Raw genomic sequence first — 14,524 nt, forward strand, 5'->3', positions numbered from 1 at the left:
TGCCTTTTTCCCTTTTATCAGAGCTATGCTTCTTATCCCTGTTTGATGAATGGAATAAGAACTACTGTCTTTTTTTTTTTTTTCATTTCTGTTCACCTTTTCATTGCACTGTAGCTTTTCTCTCTCCAGTTTTCTTATTTGCATAATGTCTCTGCTACACAAAACTAAAGTGGTGGTAGTGTTTATCTCTAGTCATTTAAAATGGTAAACACACACATTGTAATTGAGAATGTTACTAAGTAGAAGACCTCATGAATTTAATTCTATGGGAAATGCATGTTTATTTTATCGTGCTGGAGATGGGTTGCGTGGTGTATCACAGATCCCTTTTGGATCTCTAAATTCTCTTTTAGCAATATTCTTTCAGAACAGCTCTCTTTGTAACAGTTTCTTTTGTATTCTTGGCAATGTAAACCTTGAGGAAGTGTTATAGCCAGTCTCTAGTGTATAACAGTTAATGTTTAAAATCTCTTAATGCAGTGAGCTGTCACCATGTTTAATAAATTGCAGTATTGCATTAGCATAAATTCCTTTGGGTGCCAAGATATCTGTTGCACAGATGCTTGCTATTATTTATAGGTTTGTTTCTAACCTTTGTGGGTTGACTTACTTTTATATTCATTTGTCACCATGCAGTAGCATAATTCTTTAACTGACATATATGCAAAATAGTTTTCAAGAAGAAACTATGAAAGTACTGAAAAAGCAGATTACTCAAACTTTTGGACCTTGGGCAGTATAAAGCTCCCATAATTTAAGTAGACATATTGCTTTGTCTTTATTTGAATGTGTTCTTATACTGCCTTTCCTCCTAATATTGGGTAAACTGCAGGAGTGTCTTTAGCTGATGAAATTAGATGGAGGCAGCAGCCTAATCATTTCCCTCTGGTTTTCAGCCGATGAGACTAAGGGTGTGTGTGTATGTATGTTTGTTGACGTGGGGAGAAATTATTATCTTTATAGTTTATTTTAGAGTAAGCTGTTGATATTTTCTTAAAGTCTAAGTCTTCTTTTGGATTAAACATTTTTTGAATGGGAACTTCACTTTTATTTGCTAGTCAGATTCAGGAATCAGTAATTCTATCAGATATTCTTTGAGTTATGGATGCTCTACTAAGATATCAGAATTAATTTTTAGAAGGAATAGACTGACTCATTAAAGTCTTTTAAATGTGATATTTTGATTTGCTAGTGATCTAATTTGCTAATTTATTGGATTGGCCAAAAAGTTCCTTCAGGTTTTTTTTTTAATATCTTTATTGGAGTATAATTGTTTTACAATGTTGTGTTAGTTTCTGCTGTACAGCAAAGTGAATCAGCTATATGTAGACATATGTCCCCATATCACCTCCCTCATGAGCCTCCCTCCCACCCTCCCTATCCCACTTCTCTAGGTCGTCACAAAGCATCGGGCTGATCTCCCTGTGCTATGCAGCGACTTCCCACTGGCTATCTATTTTACGTTTGGTAGTGTCAGTGCTACTCTTTCACTTCATCCCAGCTTCCCCTTCCCCACCTGTGTCCTCAAGTCCATTGTCTACATCTGAGTCTTTATTCCTGCCTTGACACTAGGTTAATCAGTACCGTTTTTTTTTTAGATTCCATATATGTGCGTTAGCATACGGTATTTGTTTTTCTCTTTCTGACCTACTTCACTCTGTATGACAGACCCTAGGTCCATCCTTCTCATTACAAATAACTCAATTTCGTTCCTTTTTATGGCTGAGTAGTATTCCTTTGTATATATGTGCCACATCTTCTTTATCCATTTATCTGTCAGTGGACATTTAGGTTGCTTCCATGTCCTGGTTATTGTAAATAGTGCTGCAATGAACATTGTGGCACATGTATCCTTTTTGAATTATGGTTTTCTAAGGGTATATGCCCAGTAGTGGGATTGCTGGGTCATATGGTAGATCTATTTTTAGTTTCTTAAGGAACCTCCATACTGTTCTCCATAGTGGCTGTATCAATTGACATTCCACCAACAGTGCAGGAGGGTTCCCTTTTCTTCACACCCTCTCCAACATCTATTGTTTCTAGGTTTTTTGATGATGGCCCTTCTGACTGGTGTGAGGTGATACCTCATTGTAGTTTTGATTTGCATTTCTCTAATGATTAGTGATATTGAGCATCTTTTCATGTGTTTGTGGGCAATCTGTATGTCTTCTTTGGAGAAGTGTCTATTTAGGTCTTCTGCCCATTTTTGGATTAGGTTGTTTGTTCTTTTGATATTGAGCTGCATGAGCTGCTTGTATATTTTGGAGATTAATCCTTTGTCAGTTGCTTCGTTTGCAAATATTTTCTCCCATTCTGAGGGTTGTCTTTTCGTCTTGTTTAGGGGTTCCTTTGCTGTGCAAAAGCTTTGAAGTTTCATTAGGTCCCATTTGTTTATTTTTGATTTTATTTCCATTACTCTAGGAGGTGGGTCCAAAAGAATCTTGCTGTGATTTATGTCATAGAGTGTTCTGCCTGTGTTTTCCTCTGAGAGTTTTATAGTGTCCGGCCTTACATTGAGGTCTTTAATCCATTTTGAGTTTGTTCCTCCAGTTTTTAAGTGGAAATAAGAGACACATTTTTCATTTTCACTAAGAACTTTATTGAACAATGTATTCACCCTTTTGTTGCACTACCTTCTGCCATTTTTCAGGCATCTTCATAGTTCCATCTTCCCAAAACTTTTTATCTTCTTGAGCAAAGAACTGTTCCAGGTGCCTTTTACAGTCTTCTGGGGAATTGAAATATTTTCCATTAAGAGAATTTTGTAAAGACTGAAATAAATGGAAATCCGAAGGTGCAATGTCTGGTGAATAGGCGGATGAGTCAGAACTTCCCAGCCAAGCTGTAACAGTTTTGTCTGGTCATCAAAGAAACATGTGGTCTTGCATTATCCTGATGGAAGATTATGCATTTTCTGTTGACTAATTCTTGCTGCTTTTCATCGAGTTGGTCCAACTGGGAGCAGTACTTGTTAGAATTAATCGTTTGATTTTTCTGGAAGGAGCTCATAATAGAGGACTCCCTTCCAATCCAACCATATACACAACATCACCTTCTTTGGATGAAGACCGGCCTTTGGTGTGGTTGGTGGTGGTTCATTTCACCTCCCCACGATGTCTAACGTTCCACATTATTGTACAGTATCCACGTTTCATCGCCCACCACAATTTGTTTTAAAAATAGAATGAATGTTTTCATTACTCAGTAGAGAATTGCATGCGGAAATTCGGTCAAGAAGGTTTTTTTCATTTAACTTATGTGGAACCCAAACATCAAAGAGATTAACGTAACCAAGCTGGTGCAAATGATTTTCAGCGCTTGATTTGGATATTTTGAGTACGTGGGCTATCTCCCGCATGGTGTAACATTGACTGTTTTCAGTTAATGTCTCGATTTGATCACTGTCAACTTCAACTGGTCTATCCGACCGTGGAGCATCGTCTAGCGAGAAACCTCCAGCTCAGAACTTTGCAAACTACTTTTGCCACGTTCGATCAGACACAGCACCTTCTCCATATACTGCACAAATCTTTTTTTTTGCGTTTCAGTTGCGTTTTTACCTTTCTTGAAATAATAAAGCATAATATGCAGGAAATGTTGCTTTTTTCTTCCATCTTCAATATTAAAAAAATGGCTACACAAAAATTCACCAATTTTGATAAGTTTCTTTTTAAATGCACGCTGATATGCCAGCTGTCACAATGCAATCTGACAAAATTGTTTCGAATGAAGTTAAAGACAACTAAGCGCCGCTAGAGCCATCATATGGGAAAACTGAACGAACCTTTTGGCCAACCCGATAGTATTAATTTTATTTTAGGTAAATGAAGCCAGTCTTGTAAAATCTCATTGGTAGATGAATTATCTCCAACTCAGTAGGTTAAGTGTGTTAGAAAATAATCGTGAATGTTTGTCAAACATTTACTTTTTAAAAATTACTAGACACAGGCTCCTACATTTTGGCTACTTCCCTATCTTCCAACTTTATGACACTATTTTAGTAAAAAAGATAAATTCATATTTGTAAATGTAAATTATATGAATTTTTAAAACTAAGACTATAATAGCCAGGTCTTTCTAAAACAAAACAAAAAAACCGTTATGTTACAGTAACTCTTCTAGTTTTTTGCAAAAGAAGAGGAAATTTTCTTTTTCAGTTTTCAATTTGTTAAGAATTTAGACTGATTTGTAAGGAAGAAAAATTTTTTTCTTGTACAGTAAGCTGCAGCTTTTAAAATTGGGGTTTAACCTACTGTATCTAGGAACTGAAGTGACCTTTTACCAGTTCTCTGATACGATTTTAGCACCATCAATGAATATTTATCGTTTCGTTTTTTTATACTTTTCCTCCCCTACCATTTTATTATGAAACATTTCAAACAGAAAATTGAAAGAATTGTGCTGTGAACACTCATACCCACACCTAGTCTACAGTTTACACACTTCCTATATTCACTTTATTATATGTCTTATCACTCCATCCACTGTTCTGTTTTTTTAAAAAATATATTTGAGTAAATTGAAGATATTAGGATATTCCACCCTTACATACTTCATGTATATTATTAACTAGAGTGAGGTGTTTTTTTCTTTTTAGGTAAGATTTGCATGTAGTCAAATGCACAAATCTTTAATGTACCATCAGATGATTTTGACAAACGCTTCCAGCTGTGTAACTTAAATCCCTACAGATATAGAACATTACCATCACCTCTGTAAGTTTCCTTCTGCCCAGTCAATACTCCATCACTGTTTTGATTTTTTCACCATAGATTTGCTTTCCCTGTTTTAAAACTTCATATAAATGGATTCATAGAATACTCTTTTGTGAGGCTTTTTTCTCTCAGCATGACATTTTTGAGATATATTAATGTTGCATTTTCTAGTACATTCCATTTTATTACTCTTGGTTTATTTTTAAGGCTCAGATCTATTTTACACAGAAATTATTTATCCCCTTCTGAATTCTTAAAGCACTCTATTCTAAACTCTAAGGTATTGATTATATTATAGCTATTTTTATTATATATATTATAGCCATGTATATATAGCTGTTATAGCTACTCATTTATCTCCACTACTCCGTATGCAGCATTTTCTCAGAACATGGTGTATAGAATATGCTCCATTAGTACTTGTTGAACATTCTATGGTTATAAGTATTTCTTACAGCTTTTGTTACAGAGATCCCAAACTTGGGGTACAATTATAATGTGAAATTAGTGCTTAAATGAAGATTAAATAAAAATTTCAGTTACATCTGTTATCAGTTTTTTCCAAGGAAGTCTTCATTTCTATGGTGAACAAATATGAGATTTTCAAATGACCACAAGGTTGAAAGAGACCATAATGTTCCTTATCATATAGGGATGAAGAATAAGAACCAATCAAATAATAAGGCTATTGCCAATTTAATTATGAGTTTTGACCTTTTATTTCCTTGGATACATTCTTTCAGTTTTCACTATATTCTTAGTACTTTGATAACCACATTTAAAGCCCTTTTTATTTTTATTTTATAAAATCACTCTGTATATTCTGTTATTCTTTAAGAAAACTTATTTGGAAGCAGCACAGGATTGTTGCCTCTCAAAAGAGCGCCAGTGAAAAGTTGGGAGTCCTATAGGATGAGAAGTAAAGAAGTATTTGCATTTTTGCCCTCCTTTCCTTCTCTTTCAACTGATTATCCCCATCTAGGTCTGTACCTCTGTAAATCCAGATAGATAAGTGAGGTAAACATGGAAAGGTTATTTATGAGTAGAACAAGGTGGTATAAGAGTTTACCTTAGGCAAGCTTTATAGTAGACAGTTCTTGTCCATATAATTTTGTCTATTTTGATTGCTGATTTAATCTCAATATTCACAGTAGTTTACTAATAAGTACACTTCAAGTGAACTGTTCCTGTGCTTTAGAATGACCACATATTTGGCAGAGCCGTGAAACAATAGGTGAACTTTCAGAGAACAAATGGGCAGTGTGCTGTGTTGCAAAAGAATGTACTGCCTTGTTCACCCTGTCCATATTTAGATCAGTCTGGCTGGCAGTGAAATGCAGAAGTGTTGGCCATACAGGTGCAGTGTTCTGCAGCTGTTGGAAACATTTGCCCTCCCCCTCACCCCCCACTTCTTCACATATAATTATGCTCTGTTTAAACCATTAATGCTAGAAGATGGGATTTGAGAATTTGAATGTCTGTTTACAAAAAGGTACAACTAAGAGAGATAATTGGTCATTTAGGCAGCTGAATTTAATTGCCTAAATGACTTGAAGTTTCCAAAGACTAAAACCTAGCCTTAAGGCCATAGACTTTTAGAATTATAAGAGACTGCCTTTGAAAGAACATGTCTGCAGAGTTACTGCCCTCCAGACTGAACCTCTTGAGTTCAGGGCTTATATATTTTCATTTTTTAATATCCTGCAACCAGCATAACGCCTGACACCTAGTAGGCAACTTGGTATATGTTTGTATCTTACATTAGCAGATGAAGCCAAAATATTGTTTAGATGTGGTATGGTACTAAATTAGAAAATTATGATTTTTTCTTTAAGCCGATGCCTTGTGGTAAGTTTTATAGCAGTCTTGAGAACAAAGTGCCATGGCAGCAGAGAGAAGGGCAGTGATTAATGCTGCCCGTGGTGGTCATCAGACACTTTATGTTTTGATAGGTCATGGAAAATCTTTTCTAGACTACAATTAGAGAACTTGGTTTTGAAGAGTTTTCCTCATCTAAGAGACATCAGTGTATTTTCCCAAAAGCAGTGTCTTTTCCTCCTTATCCCGATTTTGCGCATTTTTCATGCATTACATCATAAGGAGATTAAAGTTTAATGATTCCAAATCTGAAAGTTCTGGAGAAGAATGTTTTCCGTAAACCTAATAGAATAAATATTTTCTTTTCTGTAGTTTTTTCTATAATGAAAAGAATGTAGGCTTTGGAGTCAGACATAGGTTTGAATCCCATCTTTTTGAATCCCAGCTCTTTAAACTGCATTTACCTGAAGGATCATGCATCAGTTTCTCTGTCCATAAAAATAGGGGTAATACCTGCTGTAAAATAGTGGTGTAAGGATGAAATGAGCTACCTCCTAAAAGTGTGGCATCAGTATTCCTGGAACATATCAAGAGCTCAAGAAATATTATTTCCTTTTTATTCAAAGGAGAATCTTGTAGAGTAAGCAGGATTATAGTACCCCTCTGGTATTGGTGAAGCTGTTATTCTAGGAGACTGCATGGTGCCTTCAAGCGTCTATTCTTTCGGCATATATTTAGCACCCAGTATCTGCAAAGCAGGTAGAGATTTTGCAGTCTTGTTGGCGGAGGAAACAGCAACAAATAGTTAAGGTAGTGGGATACTGAGAGTAAATACATGGAGTTTCTGAGAAGAAGGTCCTGATAAGCTGCAGTGGTTAGGCATCCTTCATGACTGCAGGAGAGCTGCAAACTGGACCTTAAAGACAGAATGAAGGAGAAGGAAAAACATTCAGGCTTGAACAAGATCAGAAAGATCAAAAGCTCAGCCTTTCTGGCAGAAGTTTTTTTCCAGCTTTATGGAGATATAATTGACATATAACATTGTGTAAGTTTAAGATGTACAGCATGTTGATTTGGTAAATTTATATCCTGCAAAATGATTACCACCATAGCATTAGCTACCACCTCCATCCTGTCATATAATTATCATTTCTTTTTTATGGTGAGAACATCTAAGAAATACTCTTTAAGCAACTTGCAAGTTTATAATACAATATTATTAGCTATAATCACCATGCTGTACATTAAATCCCCAGAATTTGTTAATCTTACAACTGGAAGTTTGTACCCTTTGACCAGTATTTCCCCATTACCTCCACTGCCCAGCCCCTGGTAACCACCACTCTACTCTCTGTTTCTCTGAGTTTGGTTTTTTAGATTCCACATATAAGTGATATCATACCGTATTTGTCTTTCTCTGTCTGAATTATTTCACTTAGCACAATGCCCTTAAGGTCCATCCATGTTATTGCCAATGGCAGGATTTCCTTCTGTCTCGTGGCTGAATTGTATATATGTACTGCATCATCTTTATCCATTCACCCATCGACAGTTAGGTTGTTCCCATATCTTGACTGTTGTAAATAACGCTGCGATGAATATGGGGATACAGATCTCTCTTTGAGATCCTGTTTTCATTTCCTTTGGATGTGTACCCAGAAGTGGGATTTTACTGGATCATATGGTAGTTCTATTTTTAATTTTTTGAGGAACTTCTATACTGTTTTCCATAGTGACTGTACCAATTTACATTCCCACCAACAGTGTACAAGGGTTCCCTTTTCTCCCCACCCTCACCAAACTTGTTATCTCGTCTTTTTGAGGATAGCCATTTTAACAAGTATGAGGTGATAATTCACTGTGGTTTTGATTTCCAATTCCCTAATGATTAGTGATGTTGAGCACCTTTTCACGTACCTGTTGGCCAGGTATGTCTTCTTTAGAAAAATGTCTATTCAGTTCTTTCTGACAGAATATTTTTATATGACTGGTAATAGTTTCAAGTATTCAGAACAGAAAAATGTTGAGGCTGTCTGTAGTTGGCTGTGCTGATGTAGAGAAAGCAGGACGAAAGTACCCTGAATGTACTATTTCCTCAGTTTTCAAGCAAATCATTCTTATCTAAATGTTTAGGACTCTTAAACTTAATCCAGAGAGGGGCCTGTCACTTATTACATGTGTCTTTCTTTTAAAGCATAAGCCGGATAACATGTTTCCAATTCTCTGAGGTTTCTTGCTCAGAGTAATATATAAAAAGTCTTCAAGGTTCTACATTATCTTACCTACCAACTCCCTTAATTTTACCAGTTTGACTTCATTTCTTGCTACTTGCCCTCTCATCCACACTGCTCTATTTCCAGGAGTAGTATGGCAGGCATGCTGCCACTTCACAGCCCGTACACTTCCTGTTCTTTCTGTCTATAAATCTCTTCCTTCACAGTCCACGGCTTGTTCCCTCAGCTCTCTCAGGTTTCTATTCAAACGCAATCTGAGAAAAGGGGAGAAAAGGGAACCCTTGTACACTGTTGGTGGGAATGTAAATTGGTACAGTCACTATGGAAAACAGTATAGAAGTTCCCTCACATGTCAAGCACCATTCCTGCTGTTTTATTTCCAAAGCACTTAGAACCATTTGACGTACTATATATTTTAAAAGTGTATTTGCTCATTGTCTCTTCTAACGCCTCTAAAATATAAGCTCCTTGAGGGCAGAGATATTATTTATTTTATTCACAGCCACATTTCCAGTACCTAGCACAAACTATTCAATAAATACTTATTAAATGAATAAACTTTATCTTTCTTTCTGAGTTGTAAAAGAACTGTGGTCATCACAGACTTTTCTTCCCTTTATTGCCACTGAGTGACCAAAATGGGGCCTTCCTGAGGAGGACATCAGTTCATTTGGTCAACATTAAACATACTTTGCGAATACAGGCATACCTCGGAGATATTACAGGTTTGGTTCCTGACACTGTAATAAAACGAATATTGCAATAAAGGGAGTCACAAGAGTTTTTTGGTTTCCCAGTGCCTGTAAAAGTTATGCTTACACTATACTGTCCATTAAGCGTGCAATAGCATTATGTCTAAAAAAACAATGTACCTACATTTATAATATACTTCATTTTTTCCCTTTTTATCTGGGAATTCATAATGGTTGACAATTTGATCTCAGCCTAAGAGAATGGAAAAGAGTTTACACTTGATAGAAAGGATCAGTAAAACTAGTAACTTTTTTTTGCAATTTATGTGAGAGAAAGAGGCTTAGAGAAGGAGAGGAAACAATGTGTCTTGAAAGTAAGTAGGAAACGATCACAAGATTAGAATTAGTTGCTTGAAGCAAAATGTGATGAGAAATCATTGGACAATTTTGAGGGGTCTAGTAGTATAATTAAAGAAATATTTTTAGGACTTTGATTTTTACAATTATTAGGATAGTCCGAAGAAGAGAAGTCAAAATTTAAGGACATTTATAAAAAAAAGTTTGGTATATTTGAGGTTTGAAATAATCTGAACAAGAAAAATGAAGGAGAAATGGCCACACCAGGAGAATTTGAGAAAAAGCAGTAATGAGAAGCTATTCGGGGTGTAGGGGTTATAGAAGGACAATAAGTTTGAAATACCAACTTGGCATTATCATTGCTTTAGGATAAGAGATAAGAACTATAATTTACTCTCAGTTTCCATTTTTTAGAGGCTAAAAAATCAGGTGGCATTTGCTGTAGATGTTTTTGGAATATGGTTTCTTCTCTACAATTGCCTAGTTAGCAGGGGGAGGGAGGAATGTTTTCACTAGGGGTAACAATATTTGTTGTATCCATTAGAAATTGTAGGTAATGTGGATGAGATAAAAAGTACTGATGTAGTTTTAGAAATACTGAAATGATTTAGGGGAATAAAAGTTAGATGCATAAAAATGCTTTTGTTTGCTAAAATTGCTGTTTTTAGATGGAGTTTCCTTTTTAAACTTAACCTCAAGACTACATTTACTTTTGTTAATTTAATAGGTCCATCTGTTAATTTAATAGGTGACAGTTGTCACAGGAAGTTGGGGAACATTTTTTTATCAGTAGGTATGTATATTGTTGGCTTTCAGATATGTTATGCTCTCGGGTATCTAAGCCTATTAGACAAGAGACAGAAACTTAGAAAGATACAAATGGCAGAGCAACGTTTTTCAACAGAATTACTATTCTGCTCTTTGGCTTTCCCTTTGTTACCCTATTCCTCTCCCTTTCCAGTTCCTCAGAACGTACCCTTCTCCAGCTTCCTGCAGAGTTTAACACTTTTGCTTCAGTGTTAACACATAGAGTAGAATAAAGAAGGACAGATTTAGCCTAGACAGCTCAAATAGTACTTTTCAAACACTGACTGTATGTTCAGTACTATGCTTGGCTCCAAGCATACAAACCTGAATACACGTGATCCCTTGTCATGAGAAACTCATAGTAGAGCAGTCTAGTGACAGAGCATCCACAATCTACAGTAATACTTTCATAGAGATACTTGAAGAGCTAGTTTTCCATTTAATAATTTTAATAGAAACAAATTTGTAAGCAGTCAAAAAATGGTCCTCTCATGGCCTTTCTTCATAGATATTAAAACCTGTTTTTAGAATTGCATGCTTTAATATTTTTTAGAATTACTCTTATAGAGGGCAAATGAAATACTCATTGTTTAGTATTGTTTGACCAACTTATTTTAAGTAGATTGACAAAAGCATTTTTGGTAGTATATTGAACTAAATATGGCTTTATTTTAAATTGTTCAAATTTTACATTAATTAAAATTAGTGTTATTAAAAAGTATCTTTTTAGTCTAAGCATGTTCTGATTCTTAACATTTTATTTAATCTTTAAGCTATATTCCTCTTCCTAGTCCCCTACTGAGTACTTCTGATCTTCTGTTTTTCAAAATTTTTTCTTTCTCAGCATGAAAACCCTATTGCTTTATAGAAAAATGATGTCTGAAAATGCATTACCAAATCCCTTTAGATGATAGAAGAATACATTTTTGCCTTGTTTTTTATTGTACCTTTTAACTTAAACTGGTCTCACACATGAACTTTCTTAGAATCAGGCAGTTCCTGGTTCCTATGGGACTTCCTGTTTTCTCAAATAAAAATAGAAAAGCACCTCAGAAAGGAAACCTGGTCAGTGTGAACTACTTTGTAGGCTCAGTTAGTCCTAGTTGTGACCTGGCTTATAGAGATCCAGGTATCTGAAAGCTTTGAATATTTTTGCATGCAATTTTAAAATAGAGGAAAAGGAGGAGATTCTAAATAATAACCAGAGAGATGCTACATAATCAGCCATGAACTTGTTTGTATCTTTTGGGGGAGGGTGGATGTATGGAGGTTGGATGGAAAGTGGTAAATCCTTTCTTTATAATATTTATTAAAAGTAAGAAGTTGTTTAATACTGAGACTTTATTCTTAGCCACTTTGATGTGTATATTTGTTTCATGCCACTTTTCCAGATGTTAGCAAGGACTAGGAAGTTTTGTTTTTTAATCATTGGAAGTAAGAATTCTAAATGAATTATTCAGTTTTAAAGCATCTTGTAGATTTCCTCAAGTAGTAACTGCCTTTAGTCTATATTTTGAAGAGAAACCAAGTTAAGGTGAAGAAATGATAGTCATTAATAGTAACAATAATAGGTAACATATATTAAGTGTTTGACACTATGCCAAGCATTTTATATGGTTTATCTCATTTAATCCTCACAACTGTATAAGGTAGGTATCATCATTACATCCTTCCATTACAGAAGAGGAAACTACAACTTAGAGTGGCTAAATAGATGGTAGTTCAAGGCCACGTTGCTAGAAAGTAGTGGAGCTAGGACTTGAACCAAGTCACTCTAAGTATTATAGAGCAAACCACAAAATCATAGAATGGTAAATATAGTAAGTCTGAAAAATTAGTTCCCCAACCTTTATTATCATCAGTTTGTTTATATATTGTTTGCATGTTTACATTCAGTTTTAGCATAGTACACATTGGCATTTCCGAGGGCTTGTTTAGGGGGATTCTAATTCTCATTCTTAAATCATGCTAATAGTTCTCTCTTTTTCTTTCCTTGATAGTAAAAAACCCCTTTGATGAAACATTTGGAAACATAAAAGTAAGTAAAAAATCTTAATACTGATACTTTGTCTTACGTTTTATATGATAAAGGTAGTAGGATGACTATCACCTAAAAAGTAGTAATTTTAAAGGGAATAAATTTTCTTATTTTTGAGTATTCCTTGACCACAGTATAATTAAATCTGACACCGATTTCCACCTAAGAGCTGACCTGTTTATCACTTCGAGGTAAAAGCCACTGCCAAGTAAAATGGCAGTGGCATGTCTTCTGGGGATCTGGTCTTACCCTTAAAAGTATGCCTCTTTTCTTAATTGTTGGGTACCCTAGCAGTTTTTGTCTTTTTTGCCCTCCTTTTGTTCTCTTTCGATTTTTTGCTCATTGGCATGCCTTTTCAACTGTCAGGAAGGCAAAGGATTTAGAGTCTTATGCAACTTATTTATGATTCCTTTTATTTTTAAAGGATTTATAATGTTAATTTTAACCTAAGTTTTACTCACATGAAAATATTTTTCACTTACCATTCATCATTATAGGCACTCCAAAGATTATGATATTTGAGTTTATATTATAATACACAATTAGTTGTTAATTTTTTTTTATTATAGGAACTGACAGTAATACAGACCTGTACAGAAAACATTATTTGTTGTACTAAGTGATATGTAATAATGTGTAATCAGATCCATAGAATGTTACTTCAGATTGTTAGTAATGATTATTTTCTGTAGTATTCTATTGTTGTGATATTGTTTTTTTAAAAAAGTTGACTTTATCATATTTAGTATAACATTGCTGCTGGCATCATAATTTAAATTTGCACAATATACTCACTGAACATTGAAAAGACAAGACTTTATTTTCTTCTGTATAATTTTCCCCTTGGGGGAACCTGAAGTTCCTAATCTCTAAATAATAATAATAATTGTAATGAAGATAATGGCAATTAACTTACATCAAGTGTTTATTCTGTGCCAGGCACTATGCTAAGTGTTTAAAATCCATTAATATCATTTAATCAGGGACTTGATACAAAAATTGAAAATATCCTTAAGAAACTTGGCTGAGATACAAGAGGGAAATATTTAAAGGTGATAATATGTGAGAAAATTTGGTAGAGTCACCCTACAGTTTGGTTTTTCCCCCAAGCATGAGAACTTTGCTTCAGAGAATGATTTGTGTTAGTAAAAGAAAATCTGGAGCTTATCAAAACACGCAATTAGAAGGTAGCTATTTCAAATTAAAAAATTATTTTTGTTTAATGGAAGGTTACTTGAAAGCTTACTTTAAATATGGATTTATTTGTAGATCTTTAACTTGTTTTCAGGGTGATCAGTAGACACATTTCAAGCTGAATATTAAGAGGCAATCTGAAAAGCAGACAGAATGGAAGAAGTTTGTAATGAAACTGTAAGCCAATATAAGTTTCTGTAAGAAAGTAACTTTAACATTTGATTTACACGCTTTTCGGATTTACTTCTCGTTTAGCATATTGGTGCTAAAGATTATTGAACCTTTCTATTTCTCAAAATTGATTTGTTCCCCTTAATAAAATGTTCCATAAAAACTATTTAGGTCGTAATTTAGTTGATCATTTGGATGGCACTTGACACCCTTGTAATATATAGATGGTCATTTTGAATGAGTTGCTGTTGGAAAAATAATTCTTGAAAAAATTATAGCTGAGCTTTTTCGGCGTTTAAATGCATTGTATGCGAATGGAATAGCGTGTATGTTATCCAGTATGAGATCCAGTTACATATGATTAGGTTTTGTTATTTCTTCTACTTGTCTAGTCCAGTGTTTTTTGTTGTTGTTGTTTTTAACGTATTTATATATTTGTTTTTTGGCTGCATTGGGTCTTCGTTGCTGCACACAGGCTTTCTCTAGTTGTGGTGAGCA

At 34.7% G+C, this 14,524-nt stretch overlaps 1 protein-coding gene across 1 annotated transcript in view; it reads left to right on the forward strand.

Annotated features, from left to right (window-relative positions):
* The window catches only part of LEMD3 (LEM domain containing 3), a 65,762-nt gene that overhangs the window by 19,070 nt on the left and 32,168 nt on the right, over nucleotides 1-14,524 (forward strand). The window contains exon 2 of the mRNA XM_082666485.1: nucleotides 12,624-12,661. Coding sequence (XP_082522611.1) covers nucleotides 12,624-12,661 — 38 coding nt within the window. The remainder of the gene's footprint in view (nucleotides 1-12,623; nucleotides 12,662-14,524) is intronic.

This window comes from Grampus griseus (genome assembly GCF_964374135.1).
Source record: "Grampus griseus genome assembly, chromosome: 11".
Taxonomy (NCBI): Eukaryota; Metazoa; Chordata; class Mammalia; order Artiodactyla; family Delphinidae; genus Grampus; species Grampus griseus.